This window comes from Rhipicephalus sanguineus, chromosome 10 (genome assembly GCF_013339695.2).
Source record: "Rhipicephalus sanguineus isolate Rsan-2018 chromosome 10, BIME_Rsan_1.4, whole genome shotgun sequence".
NCBI classification, from domain to species: domain Eukaryota; kingdom Metazoa; phylum Arthropoda; class Arachnida; order Ixodida; family Ixodidae; genus Rhipicephalus; species Rhipicephalus sanguineus.
In genome coordinates, this window is record NC_051185.1 from 55,814,347 (window position 1) to 55,835,729 (window position 21,383).

The 21,383-nt window shown below is 46.1% G+C and overlaps 1 protein-coding gene across 2 annotated transcripts in view; it reads right to left on the reverse strand.

The window, feature by feature from the left end:
- Nucleotides 1–2,348: 2,348 nt before the first annotated feature.
- The window catches only part of LOC119371888 (ras-like GTP-binding protein Rho1), a 31,447-nt gene continuing 12,412 nt past the window's right edge, over nt 2,349–21,383 (reverse strand). The window contains exons 1-5 of one of the 2 annotated variants that reach the window (XM_037642342.2): nt 13,078–13,220; nt 12,013–12,179; nt 8,019–8,219; nt 6,722–6,904; nt 2,349–5,847 (exon numbers count right to left, since the gene is read on the reverse strand). In XM_037642342.2, coding sequence (XP_037498270.1) covers nt 5,809–5,847; nt 6,722–6,904; nt 8,019–8,219; nt 12,013–12,168 — 579 coding nt within the window. In that variant the 5' untranslated portion in view covers nt 12,169–12,179; nt 13,078–13,220 and the 3' untranslated portion in view covers nt 2,349–5,808. Of the gene's footprint in view, nt 5,848–6,721; nt 6,905–8,018; nt 8,220–12,012; nt 12,180–13,077; nt 13,221–21,383 lie in introns of those variants that run through there. The other variant, XM_049419781.1, reaches the window with a different exon arrangement.

The window sequence follows — 21,383 nt, forward strand, 5'->3', positions numbered from 1 at the left end:
ATCAAACCCCTTGCGTACCTCAGCCCTCCTCACACATTGCGTAGCGAGGGCGTGAGCACTCCAATTTCGATACTACCCAAATGGAATGTTGAAATTTGATCAGCAAGCATAAGGATGTTTTCACTATTTGGTTGCAAGATCTTAAATGTAAAAAAAGAAACTTAAATGCAAATAAAAGCAGACTAACACAACATTCACCTGAGCTAGTTGGTATGTTCAAGTCATAAACGAAGATGTGAGCAAGACAACACGAATGGTGTTGTGCCATCTTGTTCTCTTCTCTTATGTATGTGTTTGCATGCCTTACCCTATCTTAGCACAAATTTAGATTACACACAATGTCGGACTCCAGCTCAAGCTGGGCTGATAGTTTCCTACATTCACTAGAGGGAACTGTGGCGCTGTGATCATTCAGCCACCATGAAATGATGGATAGTACAATGATTTTCCTAGTCTTCATGCTTACGGCTTTCAAGCGCACTTCTCTTTTATTGTTGTTCAGCCCTTTGTTTCGGATAAAAGAATGGCTCATTGTGAATTTCGTGCGCCGATTTCAATTGGTGAGCCTAAAAGGGTCAAGGTGGTCAAGTGGGACTGATGAAAACAGCAGAGCTGCATTGTCCACTGTTTGTCCAGTTCGCAACGTAGACAAAGTATCATCCTGCCGGCGGCCGTGTCAAGACAATTTTAGCGTAGCTGTGATTAGTTAGTTAACACCAGTTAATCATAGCAAAGCGTAATTAAGCTTACTTGAGCATGGTGATGCCTCATTAGCTAATACCCTTGTTACACAGACAGCCTAAACCTCGGTTAGTGTATCCGCGGTTACGCATAACCACGGTTCGCTTATGTTACACGGCATGGGAAACCGCGGTTGTACCAAACCGAGCTCGGCGACCTCGGTTTGGCGGTTAAATGAGAAAATGGCAGCCTCCATGGAGGACGTGTGCACGCCGGCGAGCGTTCGTGAAAAACGAACGAATTGGCCTGCACGAACCTTGAAAAGCCTGATTAGGCTTCGGGAAAACAATTTGCATCATCTACGGAGCACCTCAAGGAATGCGAAAGTGGATGCGGCAATAACAACAGAGTTGAACGCTGGACTGTCGGCAGACGCAGAGCCATTCATGCAAAGCAAGTCCGCTTTAACCGAGGACGCTTGTGCGCCGTGTAACATTGGCGAACCGTGGTTGGTGCTAACCATGGTTCGACGCGGCTAACAGTGGTTGGTCGTAACTGTGGTTAACTTGCCTGTGTAACAAGGGTATAACTGAGCTAATTAAGTCAAAGCCTCATTAAACCGAGTTAAGATTCTGGTGTGCCCAGTCATACCAAGCTCCGCAAGATGAGCCGACCTAAGCTTACACTGAGCCTAGTTAGTACTAATTAGGCTAATTATCTAATTAAGCCTGGGTTCACTTGGGCTGCAAGCAAATCGAGACCAAGCCTCAAATATGTAAATTAGGCCAATAATACTAAATAGCCTAATAAGGTAACTAAGCTACTTGGTGCTGTGATTGCCAAGCCATTCCCAATCGAACCCAATCAATACCTAGCCAATACTCTTGATTCGCAATGTGATCACATGAACACTTCGAGCATCAGCATGTGAACGCACGTGCCTAGTCAAGCCAAGGCCAGCCGAGTGCAAACCAGCTCTGCTCTGCTGAGCCTTGCGCGACTCGGTGCAAGCTGTACAAATTTCTAAAAATAATTGCTGGGGTTTCACATGCCATACCCACGACAGGATTAAGAGGGACACCATGGTAGAGGGCTCTGGAAATTTCGACAACCCAGGGTTCTTCAACGTGCACCTAAATCTTGGGCCTCTAGCATTTCGCCTCTGTCGAAATGCAGCTGTTGTGGCCGGAATTCTCCGATCTGGACTTGGGAAGCCAGCTGGCAACCCTCGGCCAGGCCCGGCGAGCCGCAGAAGCCAGTGGGGCCCTGGAATAGGGGCTCCACCCATCTGCACCAGGACTACCTGTGCGCATTAATAAAGTTGTTCTTCTTCTTCTATCTTGCGCCCTTCGGGTCAGCAAACTTTGTTTAATAATTAAGTTTTGCAAGTCAAAAATCCACACGGAGCCGAAAGAATGAAGCGTAGGCAAATCCATGTACTACCCATCATTCCCATGCTGGCTGAAGCACCATGCATTGCTCCCATAGACACTGGCACCTTATTTCCCTGTAGCTTCAGGGAAGGAGGACAAACAATGCAATCAACTGAGTACAAGATGGCTTTTGCCTTTGAGTCATCTCACGCGAACGCATAAGGGACCATGAGACATTTTCTTACATTGCTCGGGAAAACCAAGCACTTCCAAGAATGGAAACGGAAGACACTGTTCACCAAAAGTATGCTTTAATAATAATAATAGTTACAGGAGGCCTACCATACACATATAACCGACAGAACAATGCACTAAGCTGTCTTGCTTCCCCGTATAAAAAATTGCGCCGCCATCACAAATGCTCGGCACTGTTACAGAAACAGGAGAGGTTGAAAAACAGCGACATCAAAAAAAAAAAACACGCGGACATAGCTCTTTTTTTTTTTCCTTAAATATGTACAATACGAGAAGTGAGAAAATGAGAACATCTTCTCTTAGTTAAGACGGTGTCGTCGCACCTTGCCACGTTTCCGGTTAGAAATGCCTAGAAAAAAAAACAATAAAAGACACTCTGGAGGATGATTAACTCACGAGCGGCGGCACCGACCTCGCAAGGCGCGAAAAAAAGAAAGGTAAAAAAAGCCACGCAGCGTAGCAGTTACTAATTCACGCAACAGTGCATCGCAAAAGCCGCGCAAATCCACATTCGTTTTTTTTTTCTTCAAAGCTCTTCATTAGCGATATACGCTTTCGACTTCATCCACGAAGACCACCAGCACGGAAAGAAGACAAAAATAAAGCTCTCGTTCTCGGCAAATACATTTTAAAACAAAGACTGTTTATAGTACCGTAAAGACAACCATCACTCCGCCTTTCATGAGTGCATCTCAAAAATGTGCCCACCGTTTCTTTGTGCCCGTGCACAGAACTAGTAGGAAAAAGTGTTTGGCAACACTGTTTAGAACATGATCCTACAAAACAATATTGAGGCTGATCAAGTCACATGGCCACAGACACACTTAACACCCTTTGAAAGCTTTGCAAGCTGCTTATAGTCCCAACTTGTTTTAGGGGGTGGGGGGCAATGTAATAAAATTTTTTAAACAGTGCGTTGACATTTCACTTGGTCCTCAATCTTTCATGACAGTTGTGAAGTATATAAACTAAGTCGCCTACTACCCTACATGTGATATGAAACCAAGAAAATGAACGTGGCTGCTACCTTACGTCCAAACAGAAAACTAGTAACAATCTACCAACACATGCTGAATTGTATGGGGAAATTCGATCAACACAAGCTCTGCGAGGTCTCTCAAATTCTTTTTTCTGCGGAAGCAAATTATGCAAAGGAATTTGACAACCAGGCAGAAAGATTAATACTATATTTAATTTAAAGCCCAGTTATACTCATTGATTCAACTAATTCAACTGTCAGCACTCCCAGCACAAAATATAATGCATGTTCAAAATTTAATTTAAAGCCCAGTTATACTCATTGATTCAACTAATTCAACTGTCAGCACTCCCAGCACAAAATATAATGCATGTTCAAAATTTAGACAAAATGACCAAGAGTCTTTGGTAGCAATGACAATGCAAAATTCACCGACATGTACAGACAACTAAGGAGTTCAAGCAATTTTTTTTTGTATAGATGTAGTTTCAGCGGGCCTTCAGTGGCAGAGCTTGCCACCAACAATGCCGCTACTGAAGTAAATTTTATTTTTTCCCCACGTTTTGCGCAGGGTACAAATGCGCGAGGAATACTACCAAACCTAAAATGAGAAGCTACTTCAACATATTTCTTTCTTTTTCTTTTATTACAATCCCGACATGCTGCAGTGTGTTGAAGTATCGCGATCACTCATCTTCACAGTCCACAACAAGGCCAGACAGATGAAAAATTGCCTACGCTCGACCAAGGGCGCTTGTCGAAATCGCACTCTGCAAAACCAAGCGCTTCTACCAGATGCAATGCAGTCAAGGCCCACGCTCTATTCGCGCAGCCTTCCAGCATCATTTTTAAGTGGCTTCCAGATTAACCTAAACCTCACAATTTCACGTGAAGCGAGCCAGTACTGTAAACTTGTTTACCAGTTTACAATAGCTGCTCCACAGAATAGGCAGGCATACAAGACAAGCACGGAATCGGACAAAAAGACCAAACAAGCGAAACGACAGACGAGTTCTTGTGCATTTTCCTGGGCCCAGTCCAAATTTCGATGCTGTTTAATTAACATCCTTTGGTTAAGGTGCAGTAACCTTTACAAACTCCAGCTTCGAGACGAGTAAAAAGAGTTAACACTAGTTCCCGGCAGTTTTGCATCAGTGCTGCATTTTTCAGCTCTAAAACAAGCTATTCGTGCTCCCACCAATCGCACAACGAAGCAGAACTTCAAAGCAAAGGCCTAGCAAGACAGAAATAGCAACACAAAAAGAAAGAAATGTACATCAAACAGAAAAAAGCTTTTTATAAGAAAACCCGCTTACACACACACAGATACAGAGCTCACAAAACTTCAGTCCCAGTCACAGGCGCACGACAGACTCAAAGCAACAGCTAATGTTCAAAGAGTCAAGTCTTTCCGCAGCCCCATCTGTCTATCCGTCTCCGTTCGCTCACTGCTAGCAACGGCAGCCACGAGGGGTATTAACAGGGCACATCTGACCAGAACATGACAAAAGAGGGTTGAAAGAAAGGTCTAAAAAAAAAAGGTTTCCAGGCACTTGGTCTAGGGTTAGACTGCCTGCTTTTGGCGAGCGCAAACTTCCTCCACAAACCCTCAGCACTCTACTAGAGAAGCTTTGACAGACAGTACCAGCAGGTCGCGTGCGAGAAGGAAGCCACAACACTGAATGTGGTTAGCAGCGGTCTGTGAAAGTGCGCCAATGAGACACCGCGTCAAAAACCGCGCGTCGCAGGCAGCGGCGAATTGACACTCCCCGATCCAGGTGTCGCAAACGCGGTTCTGCTCCGAACGCACGCCAACCGTGACTTGTAAAAAGAAAGTTGGGGGTCTTCCGCCGCTTGCCCCACGTCGAGAACTCGAAACGGCGCTCACCCCACGCACTTTGGCCTCCCCACCTTGGCGCCAACCCTTGCACAACAAATGTACTGTGTAGAAGGTTTCAGAGAAAGAAAGGAAAAAGGGAAGGATGGTTCTCAACATCTTAAAGAGAAAAAAAGAGCACTCGTGCACGTCCCCCACAGCCCCAAAATGCCCTTCAATGTCACACAAACTTGAAAAAAAAAAAGTCCTTTTCCATGCACAAGGCGACGAAGCGTGACCGGCACTTTCTTTGAAGCCTCTTGAAATGCCAGCAGCTCGAAGAACATTCAAGGAAGTACCACAGCGTGGCCTTTTCCGCGCGGCATTGCCCGGAGACGCGGAGGCGGGCCGGTGCTCCGCCATCTCTGTCCTCGCAGCCCGGCTCGAGAGGCCAGGCAACGATGCACAAAGAGGAGAAGACGGGACTCGAGGATGTTGAAGACGACGACAGTGGACGAGAGAGGCGGCACCTGACGCACGGCGCGAAGTGCAAGCAGAGCAGGACGAAGGTGCGGGGAAGTTTTCTTCAACGTAGAGGAGGAGGCGGCACGCACAACAAAGCGGCGAAGACACTGCAGCGAGAGAAGCTCCTCCAGCCCCCTTTTTTCAGGCTTCTGACCGGGAACGGGAAAAAGGTTTTAACTCTAGAGCAGAACGCACTTTGTCTTCTTCGGCCTCTTGACCTGCGAGGGAGAGAGAAAAGACGGTGGAGGCATGGCGTGAGCCGAAGTAACATGCTAACAATACGCAATGTTTTTTATGATCAAACGGTAGCGCACCCATACACAGAGTAAGAAGAGGAGGACCATAAATACACAGCACTGTGTATTTGCAGTCTTTTTTTTGTGCACGGGTGCGCTGCCGTTCACTTATGAAGCACAACCACCTAGCCTATGTTTCAGTAGTGTGACACACAATGTGCCGATGATGTGCGAAAGATTTGCAATGCATGTTACAGTCGCAAAACAAGCCGGGACACAAACCAGCCTGGTCTACGTTGCTGGTGCACAGGCACCTTGATCGTTATGTAGTTCTCTGTATAATGAATATGGACCTAACGAGCTATAAAAGCAAACAAATAGCCTTGCCATTACTACAGCTTTAAGTGCACACATTCATAGCAAACTTTTATAAGGAAGTTATTTTCGTGTCAGATGCTGTCTTGTGGTTCAATGAGGTTCAACTGTCTGCGGTGTTTTATGGCGCAAGGGCCAGTGAGTTCCAATACAGTAATAATAATAATAATAATAATAATAATAATAATAATAATAATAATAATAATAATAATAATAATAATAATATCTGGGGTTCACATGCAAAACCACAATATGTTTATGAGGCACGCCATAGTGGAGGGCTCCAGAAATTTCGACAACCTGGTGTTCTATAACATGCACTGACACTGCACAGTACACGGGCATCTAGCATTTTGCCTCCATCGAAATGCGGCCGCCGTGGCCCGGGGATTCAATCACTCGACCTTCGGGTCAGCAGTCTAGCACCATAACCACTAGAGCACCACGACAGGTGAAGCAGGAGCAAAGGCAGAACACCCACCTGCAGGGCGGCCCTCGTTGCAGTCTCAAACACCTCGCGCACACCGTCCTTGGTCTTGGCAGAGCACTCCAGGTAGCCGTAGGCGTTGATCTTCTCCGCCATGGTGCGCCCTTCCTCCGGCGCCACGGGCTTCTGTTTCATCTTCGCAAGCTCCCGCAGCGTGTGCGGGTCATTGCGCAGGTCCTGCGTGGAAGGGTGCAGACAGCTGAGCCAGTCGTGTCTACTCCAACGAAATGTTTGGCGAGTCTTATCGCTCGGATTTAACTTGGACACCAGGCGTAACTTGGGCTGAACCCGTAAACTAGCATACTGCAGTGCTAAAAGGTCACTGCACCCAAGAGATGTGGAATGATAAGCCAGAGGGGGTGCAAGAAAATGAAAGGCATCTGACATGGCTTTCTAATGTATCGCTGCACGCTAAAGGAATGAATAACTTGGGGCCAAAGTGCAGCCACCTATGTTGGCAATCTAATGCCAGTCACATGGACGGCGTTACCTGCAGTTATGCTTCCGCAGTTAACGGTTACCCACAGTTAACGCGAACACTGTTTGCCATTGCTACACGGGCTCAGTTAGCACATTTGAGCAAGCCAATGAAATCACATGGTGATTGTGTGAACATGGTCGTCATCTGCACTTGCTATTGACACGTGCTTACAACTCTTAATTTATGTGATGTTACTCTCATTAACTGCAATGAAAACTGAAAACCACCACCAAAAGTCTAGCATGCGTTTCAGGGGCTGGTAACGCTCGCACGGTAGGGTAATGGCGGCAATGAGGGTGCCCTTGGGGGCTATTTTGTAAGCGTTCTATCACAGAATGGAGGCCGTCTGTTCTATCGGGCCGCATGCAATTGGTGGAGGCTCGTATGACGGTCAAGACATGAGAATAGGCAAGAACCGTCATAGAACGGTCTCCGGCTCCCTTCTATCGATACAACGGATACAAAACGGTCTCCGGAGGACTTGGATTGGATCGAAACGTAAGCGCTGGGGGTGGAGAATCGAATTTTGATCCAATCCAAGTCGTCCGGAGACCGTTTTGTATCAGTTCCATTGATAGAACGGAGCCGGAGACCGTTCTATGACCATTCTTGCCTATTCTCACGTCTTGACCGTCAAACTAGCCTCCACCAATCGCGTGCGGCCAGATAGAACGGACCACTTACAAAATAGCCCCCTTGTGGTCAGAGATTCTAATGCATGGGCCCTATGGGGAGCTTTTCCTCTAGTCTTGTACTAGCTCCATGAGGAAAAAACGCTGAAGTGTACAGCACTACAGTGTAGGGACGCACCTTTTTGTTCCCCACGAGGATGATGGGCACGTTGGGGCAGAAGTGGCGCACCTCGGGCGTCCACTTCTCCGGGATGTTCTCGAGGGAATCCGGGGAGTCAATGCTGAAGCACATGAGGATTACATCTGTGTCCGGATACGACAGGGGCCGCAACCGGTCGTAGTCCTCCTGCCCCGCTGTGTCCCATAAGGCCAGCTCAACCTGAACGAAAAAAGAAGAAGCGACACTCGTATTAGTAACGCATAACTTCACTCTCCCACAATGCATCCTGTGCGACTATTATTTGTGCACTTTCTATACCTTAATTATAGTTAACGCTGGAAAATGGCTAATGTTTAGTGCACGTACCGTAAAATCCCGAGTGAGCGCCCCTACTCGAGTAAGTGGCCCCCCTCCCTTTTTCTGGAGATTTGAAACATCCGCCAATGACTGAGCAAGTGCCCCCCCCCCCTTCCCCTCCCGCTGTTTTCACTGCTTCATTCAATGTTTTTACTCGCTTGACGAGGGCTATTAATGACAGTGAATACATGCCTATTCAAAAACATGCCACTGGAAGTATGCGCGGCTCTTCCACCACCATCTTGAATTTTGAACTGTGAACAATCAAGCACCTCAGCCCTCCCTCCTAATCTTGTCCGATTATCTTTAAGGGGGGACCCTGCTTAGGAGACATATTTCTTTGTTTTTGAGTACATTTTTATGAAACTTTCGCAGCTTATGTATTTTTATGTCCTGATTTCAAATATGCAATTATTTTTCTAGTACACTATGCTATTTTCAAAATATCAAATATTTTATGTGTACTGTTGGGAGCAAGATTTATTTATAAATTGTAAGAGTTATAAAGCAAATCAGCATATCACAATAAGCTGGAATGAATACTGTTTGCAATAAAACAAGAATGGATGTTCTAGGCCCAATTTAACAAAAGTTATAGTACGTTGAACACTTAACAAGTCAGCGATGTCAAGCTCGGTCAAACTGGGATCAAGCTGGGAATGTTCAACATACCATAACTTTTGTTCAAATGGGCCTAGAACATCCATTCTTGTCTTATTGCATACAGCATTGATTCCAGGTTATTGTGATAGGCTGATTTGCTTGATAACTCTCACAGTTTAGAAATAAAGCCTGCTCCTAACAATATGAAAACTATTTAATAGTTTCAAAACTACTTATTGTATTAGAACAATAATTGCATGTTTGAAATCAGCACATAAAAATACATAAGCTGTGAAAGTTTCATAATGATACGCTCAAAAACAAGAAACATGTTTCAGAAGCAGGGTCTCCCCTTAACCGTGGCGGCGGGGGGCGGGGGGGGGGGGGGGGCTTGCTTGGGGTTTTACTGTACGCTGATGTAACCTATTTCTTTTTCAGGTACAGCTTGTAAAGGAGGTCCCACTGCAGTCAAGTGACTTCAGCAGCTCCTTCTGCATATTAATTTCAATTTTTTAATTTCAATTTCAATTTTTATTTCGGACATAGTTACATAACATGAAATATGTCCACGAGGCAAGGCAAAAGGAGACTCGTATGTCTCCTGAACATCTGGTAATCTTGTTAATCACCACAGTAAACAGATTCTCATTCTAAGAGCAAACATTTGGGTAAGTTGGTACAGATGCATGTGTTGCATTCGCCTACTTTTCTACCGTATGTCCGCATCAGGAGTTGCACTGTTTAGTCTCCCACTAGAAATGACGCTAGCAGTTTTCATTGACAGCATAACTAAGAATTTCCGAAGAGAGTTTCCAAAGGCTTCCATAGCCCAATGACGAGGCATTTTTGAGGGCACTAAAGCAATTGAAAATAAAATAAAAATTAGAGGAGCCATTGCCCTATCAGGAAGATGGGTGCAAGCAAAGCTTGGTGTGTGTGTGCCTGACGCACTACTTTTCTGTCTATCGCCTTGCGCTATGCTCCCTGCAAACTGTTTCCTTCCTACATACCAAGATTTAGTCATGCATTCATATCCAGGCAACAAAGAAATGAGGCAAAGTGGAATGGCAAGTCGCAAATCAAATAGCTGTATGTATCACTATCTGGATGATATACATAACCAAACGAATCGAATAGACAATTAGGCCAGGGACAGCATAGGGCACATTAATTGTTGTGTGGTGTACCAATTGTGATGTAAAGTGAAATTAAGTGGACAAAAAATGGCTTGTTCCATCAGTGGAAACCGTACAAAACGTTTGTAGCAGCGTTTTCTTGCAAATAGTATACAACTAATTACCTCATCAAAATAAGTGTGCCAATTAAAGTGCCTGTTCAATGGTGTGTTGCCATTCACTGTCATTTCTATAGGCAAGGCACCAAGGCAATCCTGCATGTAGTAAGGCTTCCGGACTGACTGCAACAAGGCTCGGCAACCTGACTTACTTTTTAATCTAAATAGTTAGTCACTGAAGCAACTAACTAAGCAGATTATTCTATCTTTATAGGTTGGTATAAAGTCCCACATGAACAGCTCCAAGCTTAAATCTGCGAATTAGTAAGACAACAGGCTCCAAAAGTTCTGCCCGAAATTCAAAGGAATAGAATAAACAAAATAATGAATGAAGGATCAATACAGCCAGTAACAGTTACACTAAGAAATCACTAAATGCTCCATCCACAAAATCACACTGCTTTCCCCACCTCCGCACTTTCAAACAAGTTGAAATTAGTCTCGACTCTGACATCCTTCACACGACAGAAATGGTGCTGTTTATATAAATTCTCCCCCCATCTCAAATTCTCAATCACAAATGGTGGTACAGTGGCACTCAATATGACTTGCAACATGGGAGCACGTGGCCTCATGAGCTCAAACACTGCGTGCAGCTTCGAATAGCCATTATTTCAACAACTAAATGCCGTTCTCTCACTTGGAGAGGTTTCTAAAATCATTCAGTTGCGAAAATAAGAGCAAGTTGATGCTATGGGCAATATATGAACACGTGAGGCCATGCGCTCCCATGTTGCAAGTCATATTGAGCACGACTGTACATTTGTGATTGCATTTCTAAGCTGTTGCCGAGTGTTGTACAGTCGGAATCAGACTTGTCTGGAGCGGCCAGTCGGCTGCTTCAGCCGCAGTTTTTTGCAAAAATATGCAGAGAATGACGCTGTAACGATACCAAACATAGCCGTACCGCATGCTGGGCCCTTCTGCTGTAATTAAAGCATGAACGGAAGCTTGTAGCTTGCACAAGGTAGCAGCTGCGGACAGTGCCAGCGTCCACAGCCACGCGCTCGACCGCTCTAGACAAGTGCGATTCCGACTGTACTTCAGTGTCTCTTCTGCCGGCAGACTATCGGTGTTCAGCAATACACGTCCTACACAATTCTAGGGCAGGGATCAAGTGAGTATGGCTCTGAAAACTGTACAGAGTAGTCCAGAGCAGAACTCTTTGCCCCATCAAAGCCAATACAATACAGCAGACACTGAGACTAGTAGAATAACCGATGACCTGACGTTATCTGATCTGTCTAACTACGTAGACTTTTGACAGCACTAGTCAAAAGTGATGCTGTTGTCGTAGTCTTATACAAGCGTGCCTTCATTCACTGAAAAGATCAACACTGATTAACATGAGCTAACCAGCGTGGGCCTAGTAGTCAAACTGCCGCACAGGAAATGCCGTGCTTGAAATTCAATTTTTTTTTTAATGCCCAGCTTTAGAAGTACAGCCATCGCACACTGAATAATTGCGTGCTGTGCCCATACAAAACAAGTAGCAACACACACTCACAAAACTCGCTGTGTTTGTAATTCCGTAACGCAGTATGAAATCCGTAAAACGCGTTCGCGTAAGCAAAATGTGCAAAGATGCCAGCAGGTACGAGGAACAATGCAATCGAAGACTCCCTCGTGAAGTAGTTGCGAACAGCGCACGTAAGTGATTACGCTAGCGTCCGGTGAGGCGGCTCCACGCTCGCGACCGCCGCCCAGATTATCGTAACGAAGTCATAAATCACCCTGTTAGGGAACGTGTCAACTCACCTGCTTCCCGTCGACTTCGATGTCGGCGACATAGTTTTCGAAGACAGTGGGCACGTAGACCTCGGGGAACTGATCCTTGCTGAAGACGATCAGCAGACAGGTCTTACCGCACGCGCCGTCTCCGACTATCACGAGTTTCTTTCGGATCGCCGCCATCTGTGGTCTTTCTGCAAACGAATCAAAGTGGCGGAGTGAGGAACAAAAACTTAAAGACACGGTGACGTTTATCGGCCAGCAAGCAGGGCGTCGTAGCAAGCGCGTAGCAGTCACCCAACTTCCGACAACGAAGCGGAATTCGCCATGACTAACACGCAACTGCACCCATTCTAGGCGCCTCCTCGCGTTCTTTTCTTTTCCTCCTCCTCAAAAACTGCCCGCTTTTACCGGATACGAACAGAAAATCGGCGAGGAACGTCCAAAGGTGGCGATTTTCGTCAAAATTTAACGCTCGCGATGCGTAAGCTATTTCGGGCGTTACTACGAGAGGACCGTTGTCGGTCCTTTCGGAAATCATTCCTTTCGGGCATACCTCAATCCCACTGACAAGGTCAGCTAAACGTGCGGACGACACGTTATCTCGAAACGCGAAACAAGTGCATCGGACCCTCTCCGTTGCCGCATCGAAGTGCAACGCGGATTCACTGGGCAAGAAAAAACTAGTGAGCGAGCGCAAGTCCGGACCTGTGCACGAAAAATCGAGCAGAGAACGGGAAAACGGGCAGCGCATTTTGTTTACTTTCAGCTACGTCCGCGGTTCGAAAGACAAAGTAGGCATAGCAGCTGAGGCCGGGAATCCACAAACTGCGCGTCCGAGCGCGAACCAAAGCAGAACAGCGAGTATTCGCGCTTACGGACGGGCAACGGAGGTTCAATCGAATGGGCCGAACGAAAGCCGGTACTCGGGGGAGCGCTAGGCCTAAGCTCACAATCGGCCATGCAATGGGGTGCTCGAGATTCCAGCGGCGTTCGCTCGAGACAGCTAAGCTACGCCGAGCACTGGATCGAAAAGCCGGCGTTAATTCGGCGGCATTGTCACTGCGGAGCGTTGTCAGAGACGCTACTTACGTTAGGGGAAGAAAATATGTACACGGTTGGGAGTTTGACGGCTGTCGTCGCACACACCAAGGAAAACGACCACACCTCGCTAGGTAGAGCGGCGGGGCAGCACCTCTCTCGCGCGCGGGAGAGGAGGGTAAAAACAGCGGCCGGTGGAAAGGGCAAAGTGAGGGCATTCGCGTGGAATGTGGCGGGCGTTTGACGTAATGGGCCCAATCAACAAGTGAGCGCGCGCTCGTGCCTCTCGGGAATTAAAAAATTAAATAAATCGCAGGCACGCTGAATTCGATAAGACAAAGGAAATCAAAAGACGACCTGAACAATGGACTGACATTAAATGATGACAATTTTGCTTTTGAAAGAGCGGATGGCCAACTTTAACCAACAAATATCCAAGATTTAGGCAATATTAGCGAACACTACTAGCCAAATTAGCAATAATTTAGCCATCTGCAGCCAACACATCAGACAGTGTCGATTGTATGCGCGTGAATACGGTAGTTGAATTCAGTCAGCAATAGTGGCCGTATACTGTTCAAGAGTGTGAGGGGAAGGGGGAGGGGGGTGTTGCAGGAAGGTATTGTCTTCAATGAGCAGCCTCTCAGGCCGCTGAGATAATTTCAGGTCAAAGTGCGCCGAATGAAATAATCTGTCGCGAGAGTGACTGCCGGATGGGCGTATTTCTTTCCTCCAAGGCTCGCGTTGTAGAGCTTTTCAGACGTGCTATTCGAAGCGGTCGAAAAACGAAAAAAAAAAGAACGGAGAAAAAAGCGAAAGATGTATATGTGAAATTGCAGCCGGATCAGAAATACCCCGTGCAATAAGGAACCCTCGCTCTTTCCCGCGAAGTGTGGGCAACCAGGAATGGAAAGAAGCAGTGACAATGCTGCTGTTTTGTCGCGATTATCTAGCTAGCTGCTCGATTATATGCTAGTCTTATCAACAACCTCTCACGGGCCCGTTGATAAGTTGGGCGGACCCCTGCTTTGACGAGATATATCTAGCGGTGCTGGAACTGTGCCACATTACGTTCTCTACAAGAAAGAACAAAACGTTATGTTAATAGAAGGGCTAGAAAAAGGGGGACTCGGGAGCATGTTGGATGGGGCCCCAAGTCCAGGACCCCACTGGCATCCGTCCGCCACCTAACGTGACTCATTCTTTGTGACGTCACCAAGTAGCCATGGCGCTGCCGTTACTTACAACGATACAGCGCTTTATACAGAGGCATACGTACGAAGGTTGTGCGCATTATACTCTATAGTTGGCTCCCTACAGTGCAGACAGAAGAAGAAGAAACAAAAGAATTTCGCTGACGAATTCCGCCATATTAACGAATTATTCCGGCAATTTCCGCCAAATTTAAGAGGCAGCTGTAGCATCCCTGCGAACCAACCAGCACGAAAAAGGTGGCGAATTTGACGATGTCCAGAACACTGATGTGACCTCAATTATTATCACTCCTGGGGGATACAGTAGAGTTGTGATTCTTGTACACGTTAAAGTAGTAATCGCTCAGGCGCCTCCTCAACCCACATAACGGAGGGCAGGGGTGAGACTTGAACCCCCCCCCCCCCCTAATGGCGAACACTGCGCTCGCCTGTGTGTGCGTGCGTGTGCGGGGGGGGGGGGGTGATCAGATTATGGGAAATATCATGATACGTAAAGCTGAGGCTAGGGCGTCAACACATACACTCAGCTTATACATTCAAAAATTCAAGGGAGGGAGGTTATGTCAGGAGATCAAGGCTCTCCCTCTGGATCGGTCCGCGATGGAGGGTATATATACTCTTATAAATTGTACTAGACTCTAGAGGTTCCCTTTCTTTTAGTAATTTTTACGTGGAACGAAGTGCTAAATGCAAAACTGATCAGCATGCAGTACTGAACTTACCCCTAGGCCCTCGCTGCTATAGTTCGATGACGGGTGCGATGATAATGCGTCGAGAAGCCTGGGGTTAGATTAGGAGCATCCTGGTCCTGTAGTCTTTTTCATTGTTTTGTTTTTATAACAGGTGCGATGGGTGCTGTTTCTTTGCTCAAGTAGCATGTGCGTACTTCCGGGGTAGGAATATATGCCTCATTAGTATTCGAGCGTTCGTGACGATAGATACGTGTGCAGTGCGTCAGAAGGACACCACGTAAAAGTAAGAAAGAAAAATGTTGCCGGAGTTCAATATGTGTCGCACTGAACTTTAATAAGGTGCTTTTGCCAAGTGTGAACGACCTCGAATACAAGTGTGCGTCATCACTATATCAGAACGCACTGGGAGGTGGATAACATTTCGCCAAGGAAATGTACGAAATTAACGGGGACTCCCTCGATATGTGGCCAGGAGGACCACTTCAAAAGAAGCACATTAGAGAACCGTCATTGAATTACTTTGTGCGTGTGCTATCACCGCATTTAAAAATTGGGGGACCCTTAAGCTTCGCCTTTAAGAGTTGAACGCGATAGCGAAATCCGGCCCCTAGTGCGCACTTCAACCACTAAGTGCATACTTATTAATGTGTATTGTTACACACACACGCACGCACGCGCGCGAATTTTACAGGCTTTCGATCTAAAGCAAGAGTCGCATGGCCTCCAAGATATACGCCGCGCGCCGGCCCTCTCGGAAGCCATGAAAAGGCGAGACATATTTCTCACAATGCCTCACAGATGGCAGCACATTATCTAGCGTTTGCTGCGTTGGCTTGATATGTTTTCCTCTAGATGGACATAGTTGTCCATTTTTAGAGCTGTTTGAAAGTTCGTGTGTGTATTTAGCGGCGATAGCTGCACTATCCCGGCGTTTTTCGACGCAGTTTGATGGCCTCGCGAATGCGCCTACCGTATGGGCTCGTTTTCGTCGTGACACCTGCCGAACAAAATGCGTCGAGACTCCTTTCACTACATGACATTTATGTAGTGTTTTTGTCCGAAGCAGCTGCAAGCAACATCGTGGCTTTGTGGTAAGACAACTGCTTGCCACGCGAACGGCCCGGGTTCGATCCTCACTGGGACCGAAGATTTTTATCGTTTATTTTATTTGCTACTTTCTCGATTTTTCGCTCACGGATGATTTTTCGCTCACAACCAACGGTGCCGACGCCGACAGCGGAATTTCTGCGACACGAGCTCTCTAACGCTACCGCGTTAAAATAGTTTTCGCCTCATGGCGCCCGCGCGTCGTAGTTAGCCTAAACGCCGCCGAGCGAGAGTTGGCGCCAGTGGCGCCACCTGGCGGGAGCGAGGTTATGCGGCGCATGAGGAAAAGTTTCCCTCTTTTGTGGCCTGGCGCGGCTATGGTGGCTAGAGGAAACATGTAGCGCCTTTAACAACACGGGCGCGGGGTATAAGCGATTATTAGAAACAAGTGAAACTAACGTCTAGCGGCCATAGTCGAATGTCGGTGACATTGTATGTGTTATGCTGTTTGTGTGTGTGTTATGTTGTCTGCGTGTTTTATTGGCATTATATTGGATTGTTTGGCACGTTACTACCAGCTATTCCTGATATTCGGCTTGCGGGCTCGTGTAAATTCAGTTCATAAATGCACACGCGTTCGTTACATTATACGGTGTGCGCTTGTTCCGAGAGCGGCTCTTTCGATACCCCTCAACTTTAAATGTGTAAAAGGGCATAGCTATAGGATATTACTTTGGAAAGGATCCAAACCCTCTCTATACATGTGCGTGGATTAAGAGCGCCCCCACCCCATAATTCCTGCTTGTCCCCCCGTATCCCAAAGAACATAGCGCATAAGAACACTACGCATAACGCGTAATTGTATTTACGAAGCCGTACCACGACTTAGGCTCAAGTTCAAAACCTTATGCACATAAAAACTGAAAATTTTGGAGGGGGTTGGGGAGTTCTATAAATAAAATTAATATACCGTAAAATGCCGAGCATGCGCCCATGGGGCCCAGGACCGGCCCAGGACATTTTGAAGAGCTTGGCTTAGGTCCCCGTCCTTTGAGACTGTTGGCCGTCCTTTCTGGCAGCTATTTCACAGGGGGCTGTTTATGCCCGCTTCTTCTTCATTTCAGGCTTTTAAAGTTCGGCTTATGGCCCAGTGACAAGTCAAACATTCGGTGTAAAATGCCCCTCAAACGACTTTGTACGTGCAGAATATGTTGTGTTGATGAACAACTGAAGCGACGACTTAAGCTATGACAAGTTAAAAGAATTCACCGACGATTACGATACTGCCTAATTCGCTGAGCGCAGCTTCGTGTTTGGGCAACGCCAGCTGTGTTTGAAGTTTTGACTATCCGCAGTTGTATAACATTCGTTACATATTACCACAGAAACTGCCAGCGTTCGAGTGCTACGCGCACAACTCTGTGCATTGCAGGCGTTGTGAACCAAGCGAAACGCTGACAGCCCAGTTACGACAAGCGAAGCCAGCCGCAGTGCACGTGCCAACTCTGCATGCGCACGAGCTCCGACCGAGGGGCCAGCGCGCGTGACGGGGGTAGAAAGCGAGGTTAGAGGCCAGTGGCTCGTGATACCGACAGACTCCGCGTACGCTCTCTTTGGACGCCAACGGCCGCGCCGCTCAACGCAGGAACGGAAGAGCTGCGCTCCAAATGTCTTGAACCCCGTAGAGAATGGTTTTGAGAACAAAAAAAAAATGCTACTGAGAGTACAAAGCTATCCCGACACATTGTCAGTGAATGCTTTCGCACAGGCCTACTCGCTAATAAAACACGGGTAATTTCTTGCTTGTCTACAAATTGGTAGCCTTTGACATGCCTGCCTATAAAAGTGCCAAGAGAAAATGGTACGCATTTTTTAATTTATCAGTAAAGGGTTTGACTACAAGTTCGGTCACCAATGAGCAACTCAAGTATTCGTCCAGAAAGCAACGTTTGGCGGAAAGATTCGTAGCCGCAGCTTCGCACAAAGTGTAGTGGCAGCAAATGGTATTTGCTACCGTCTGAGAATTATTTTCGGCCACCTTGAACTGAATTCACTGGCATAATTACAGCTTCCCGTGCCAGCGTTAGCCCTCTCTCTCCTCTCTGGTGCATGTTTTAACAAAGTAAAGCCTGTTAATACAAAAAAATTCGGCAGATCCCACGCATTGTGGGAACCGATTTTATGCGATGCAGTCAACGAGTAGCCAAGAGCTACGAGGTGGATCGATGTCTTTGTGTAAATTGAAAAAAAAAATCTGGAGTCTCCCACTTTCATAATGATATCGCGGTGTCCGCCCCTAAGAGACTAAATTTATATTAAATTCTTCAATTTGGAAATTGGACTTCCTCTCTCTCTCTCTCTCTCTCTCTCTCTCTCTCTATATATATATATATATATATATATATATATATATATATATATATATATATATATATATATATATATATATATATATATACATACATACACAGGGTGTTTCAAGATATATGTGTCCAACCTTCTAAAAAAATCTGGAAAATGCGATATTTGATTGCTGCCTTCAGAATTGGTTTTTCTGTAGTGGCAGGGATTTTAAGATGGTTAAAGAAATTATGTGGGACTGTAATTAAAAAAGTTAAATTAACTAACTTTTTCATTAGTGGAGTTAGGTGGTTGTGTTAAGTGGGAGAATTGAAGTTCTTCATGCCAGAAACCCAACTCAACTTTGAGATTTCGAAAAAGCGGCCTCTAGTAATAATTACGAAGTAATGAAATTCAACCAAATTCAATGGCGAAACCTAAGCAGAAACATGGAAGAACGCAACTGCCATATTATTCTGAGACGTCCAAAATGAGTGAATGACATTTTCTGTAGCGCTAGGCATCATTAGATGGTCAGAGACATGAATTGAGACAGTAATTAAGAAAGTTAAATTAATTAACTTTTTAATTAGTGGAGTTAGGTGACTGTGTCAAATTGGGGAATTGAAGTTCTTCGTGCCAGAAACCCATCCCAACATTGAGATTTCGAAAAAGCGGCCTCTAGTAACAATTACGAAGTAATGAAATTCAACCGAATTCGATGGCTTTCGCTGTTGAAAGCCGTTGCATTTCGTTGAATTTCATTACGCCACAACAATTACTAGAGGACGCTTTTTCGAAACCTCAAAGCTCGGATGGGTTCCTCGCATGAAGAACTTCAATTCTCCCATTTGACACAATCACCTAACTCCACTAATTAAAAAGTTGAATAATGTAACTTTCTTAATTACTGTCCTAAATGATGTCCTTAACTACCTTAAGATTCCTGCCGCTACAGAAAAAGCAGTTCTGAAAGCCCCGAGAAAATATCGGATTTTCCTGATTTTTTGAGAAGGTTGAACACATTTCTTGAAACACCCTGTATATATATGGGGAGAGACAAATGTGGCAGAGCAAGTCGGGCCCCCGCCCCCTCCAGTAAGATGAAAACTCTCCGCCTATGCGGTGAAGGATAATCCAACCAGATAAGGAGGGGGGCGCTTGCTCGGTCCCGGACCGAAATTCAATATGGCGGCAGGAGAGCCACTAAAAATAAAAAAAAAATGCCCGTCCACGTTTCTAATGAAATTCGTTATTTATTTACAGTTTTTATTCCGCCTCCTCACTGTCAAACCATTAAAGCAGCGACCGGTTTGACCAATGTACCACCAGCCACATGACAACGGAATTTCATAAAAAAAAAAACATTAGATACGCATTCAGTGTTCTCATTCTTGTGGCTCTTTTTAAACAAGCGATGCTCGTCTTGAAAAAAAGTGGCCGCGGAGGAGGAGGCGGGGGGGGGGGGGGCTTGCTCGGTCATTGGCGCTCATTTCAGATCTCCCGAAAAAGGGAGGGGGGCGCTTGCTCGGGAGGGGGCGCTTGCTCGGCATTTTACGGTATAAAGAACAGAATAAATTCGAAAGGAAAAGGTTCGCGGTATCGAGCTCTCCACGCTCAGAAACCGGCGGCCCCAAGGATAGCAAGCCTATGCACTTGGCTTTATGATGTCGTATATACTTATTGGACTGAAATTCTGACATCATCGCTTTCTTCACGCTGGGCTTGGAAATGCAAATTTCGAACCAAGCAGAATGATGCGTCAAGGCAGAGTGCACAGGCTTGTTATCTAGGAAGCGTTGACCGCGGTCCCGATCTCTCTATCTCATCTTTACTGTGCCTGCTTAATGGGCTCGCCAACCGACCTTGGTGGTCAATGCTACTTCCTCGGTTTTTCGTCGCGCTGGACGCCCCAAATCTCGAAGGACCGCTCAGTGGCGTTCAATAACGCATTTGTGCGTTCGCATAAAAAGTGAGGTTTGTACAGCGGAGTTCTAAATGGCACACCTCCTTGATTTTGCGCCGTCCGTCCGTGTCTACAAAAAAATTCGACGCTTCGCGGACACCGATGAAACAGCGAAGCTGGTGGCCTTCCCTTCGTCAGGCTAACGCATTTCTATGTTTCGCAAGTCTTTTAGGTATGTTCTATCACTGCTCTTTATTAAACACTCTTTGTTAAGCTTTGAGGTGTTGGTGTAGTTTTATTGTATCTTGACCATACAACTCTTATACACAGGTTTACAAAGAAGCCTTCGCTTAAGATGCTCCGATATGTTGTATCACTGATCTTCATTAAACACCCTTTGTTAAGCTTTGAGGTGGTAGTACAGCCACCACCTTTTATAACCCCAAAGTATCACGTGACAGTGGTGTGACTGTGGTAACGCGCACGCCATCTGTTGGGCTAACTGTTGCCTTCTTCCTTTTTAATGGAAGTTGTGCGCAGGGAGATTTACCCAATTTCTGTGGCACATGCGCGTTTATGATGACGATAGTTTTCGGACAGGGCGCACAGATTTCTGTGGCACATACCCGTTTGTTAGGCTAACTGTTGCCTTAATTTTTAATGGACTAGTGGTAAGTAATGGGATTTACTCAATGTGTGTGGCGCATACCCGTTTATGATGCCCGCAAGCGTTACCACGGGTCCCGGACATGAAAGGCTCGACCAAGTACAGCTGCGCCGCCAAATTGGGGCAGCTACGAGCTAGTGGTGCGAAGACTGAGGAAACAGCGGAGCTAGTGGCCTTCCACTCCTCCATTCCCTCCTCCTCACCCTCACTTCCGTTTCCCTCTCCCTTGTTATACTGTAGTATACACGGCTATGCTAATATTTACCCTCTCCCCTAGCTGCTACTTTCCGTCACTTCACTTTCCCACTTCCTTGTCATACTATATAGTATAAATGATTATGCTATGTCTTCTTTCGCTCTCTTTCTGTTCTTACTATCTATTTCTCTTCTCTCTACTTCTTTCTTTCTCTTTTTTGTTTATCTTTTTCTCGTTCTCTCACCTCACTCATATGGTTCCCATAAATGGAAGGTTTGCTAGCGTGCCTGGATAG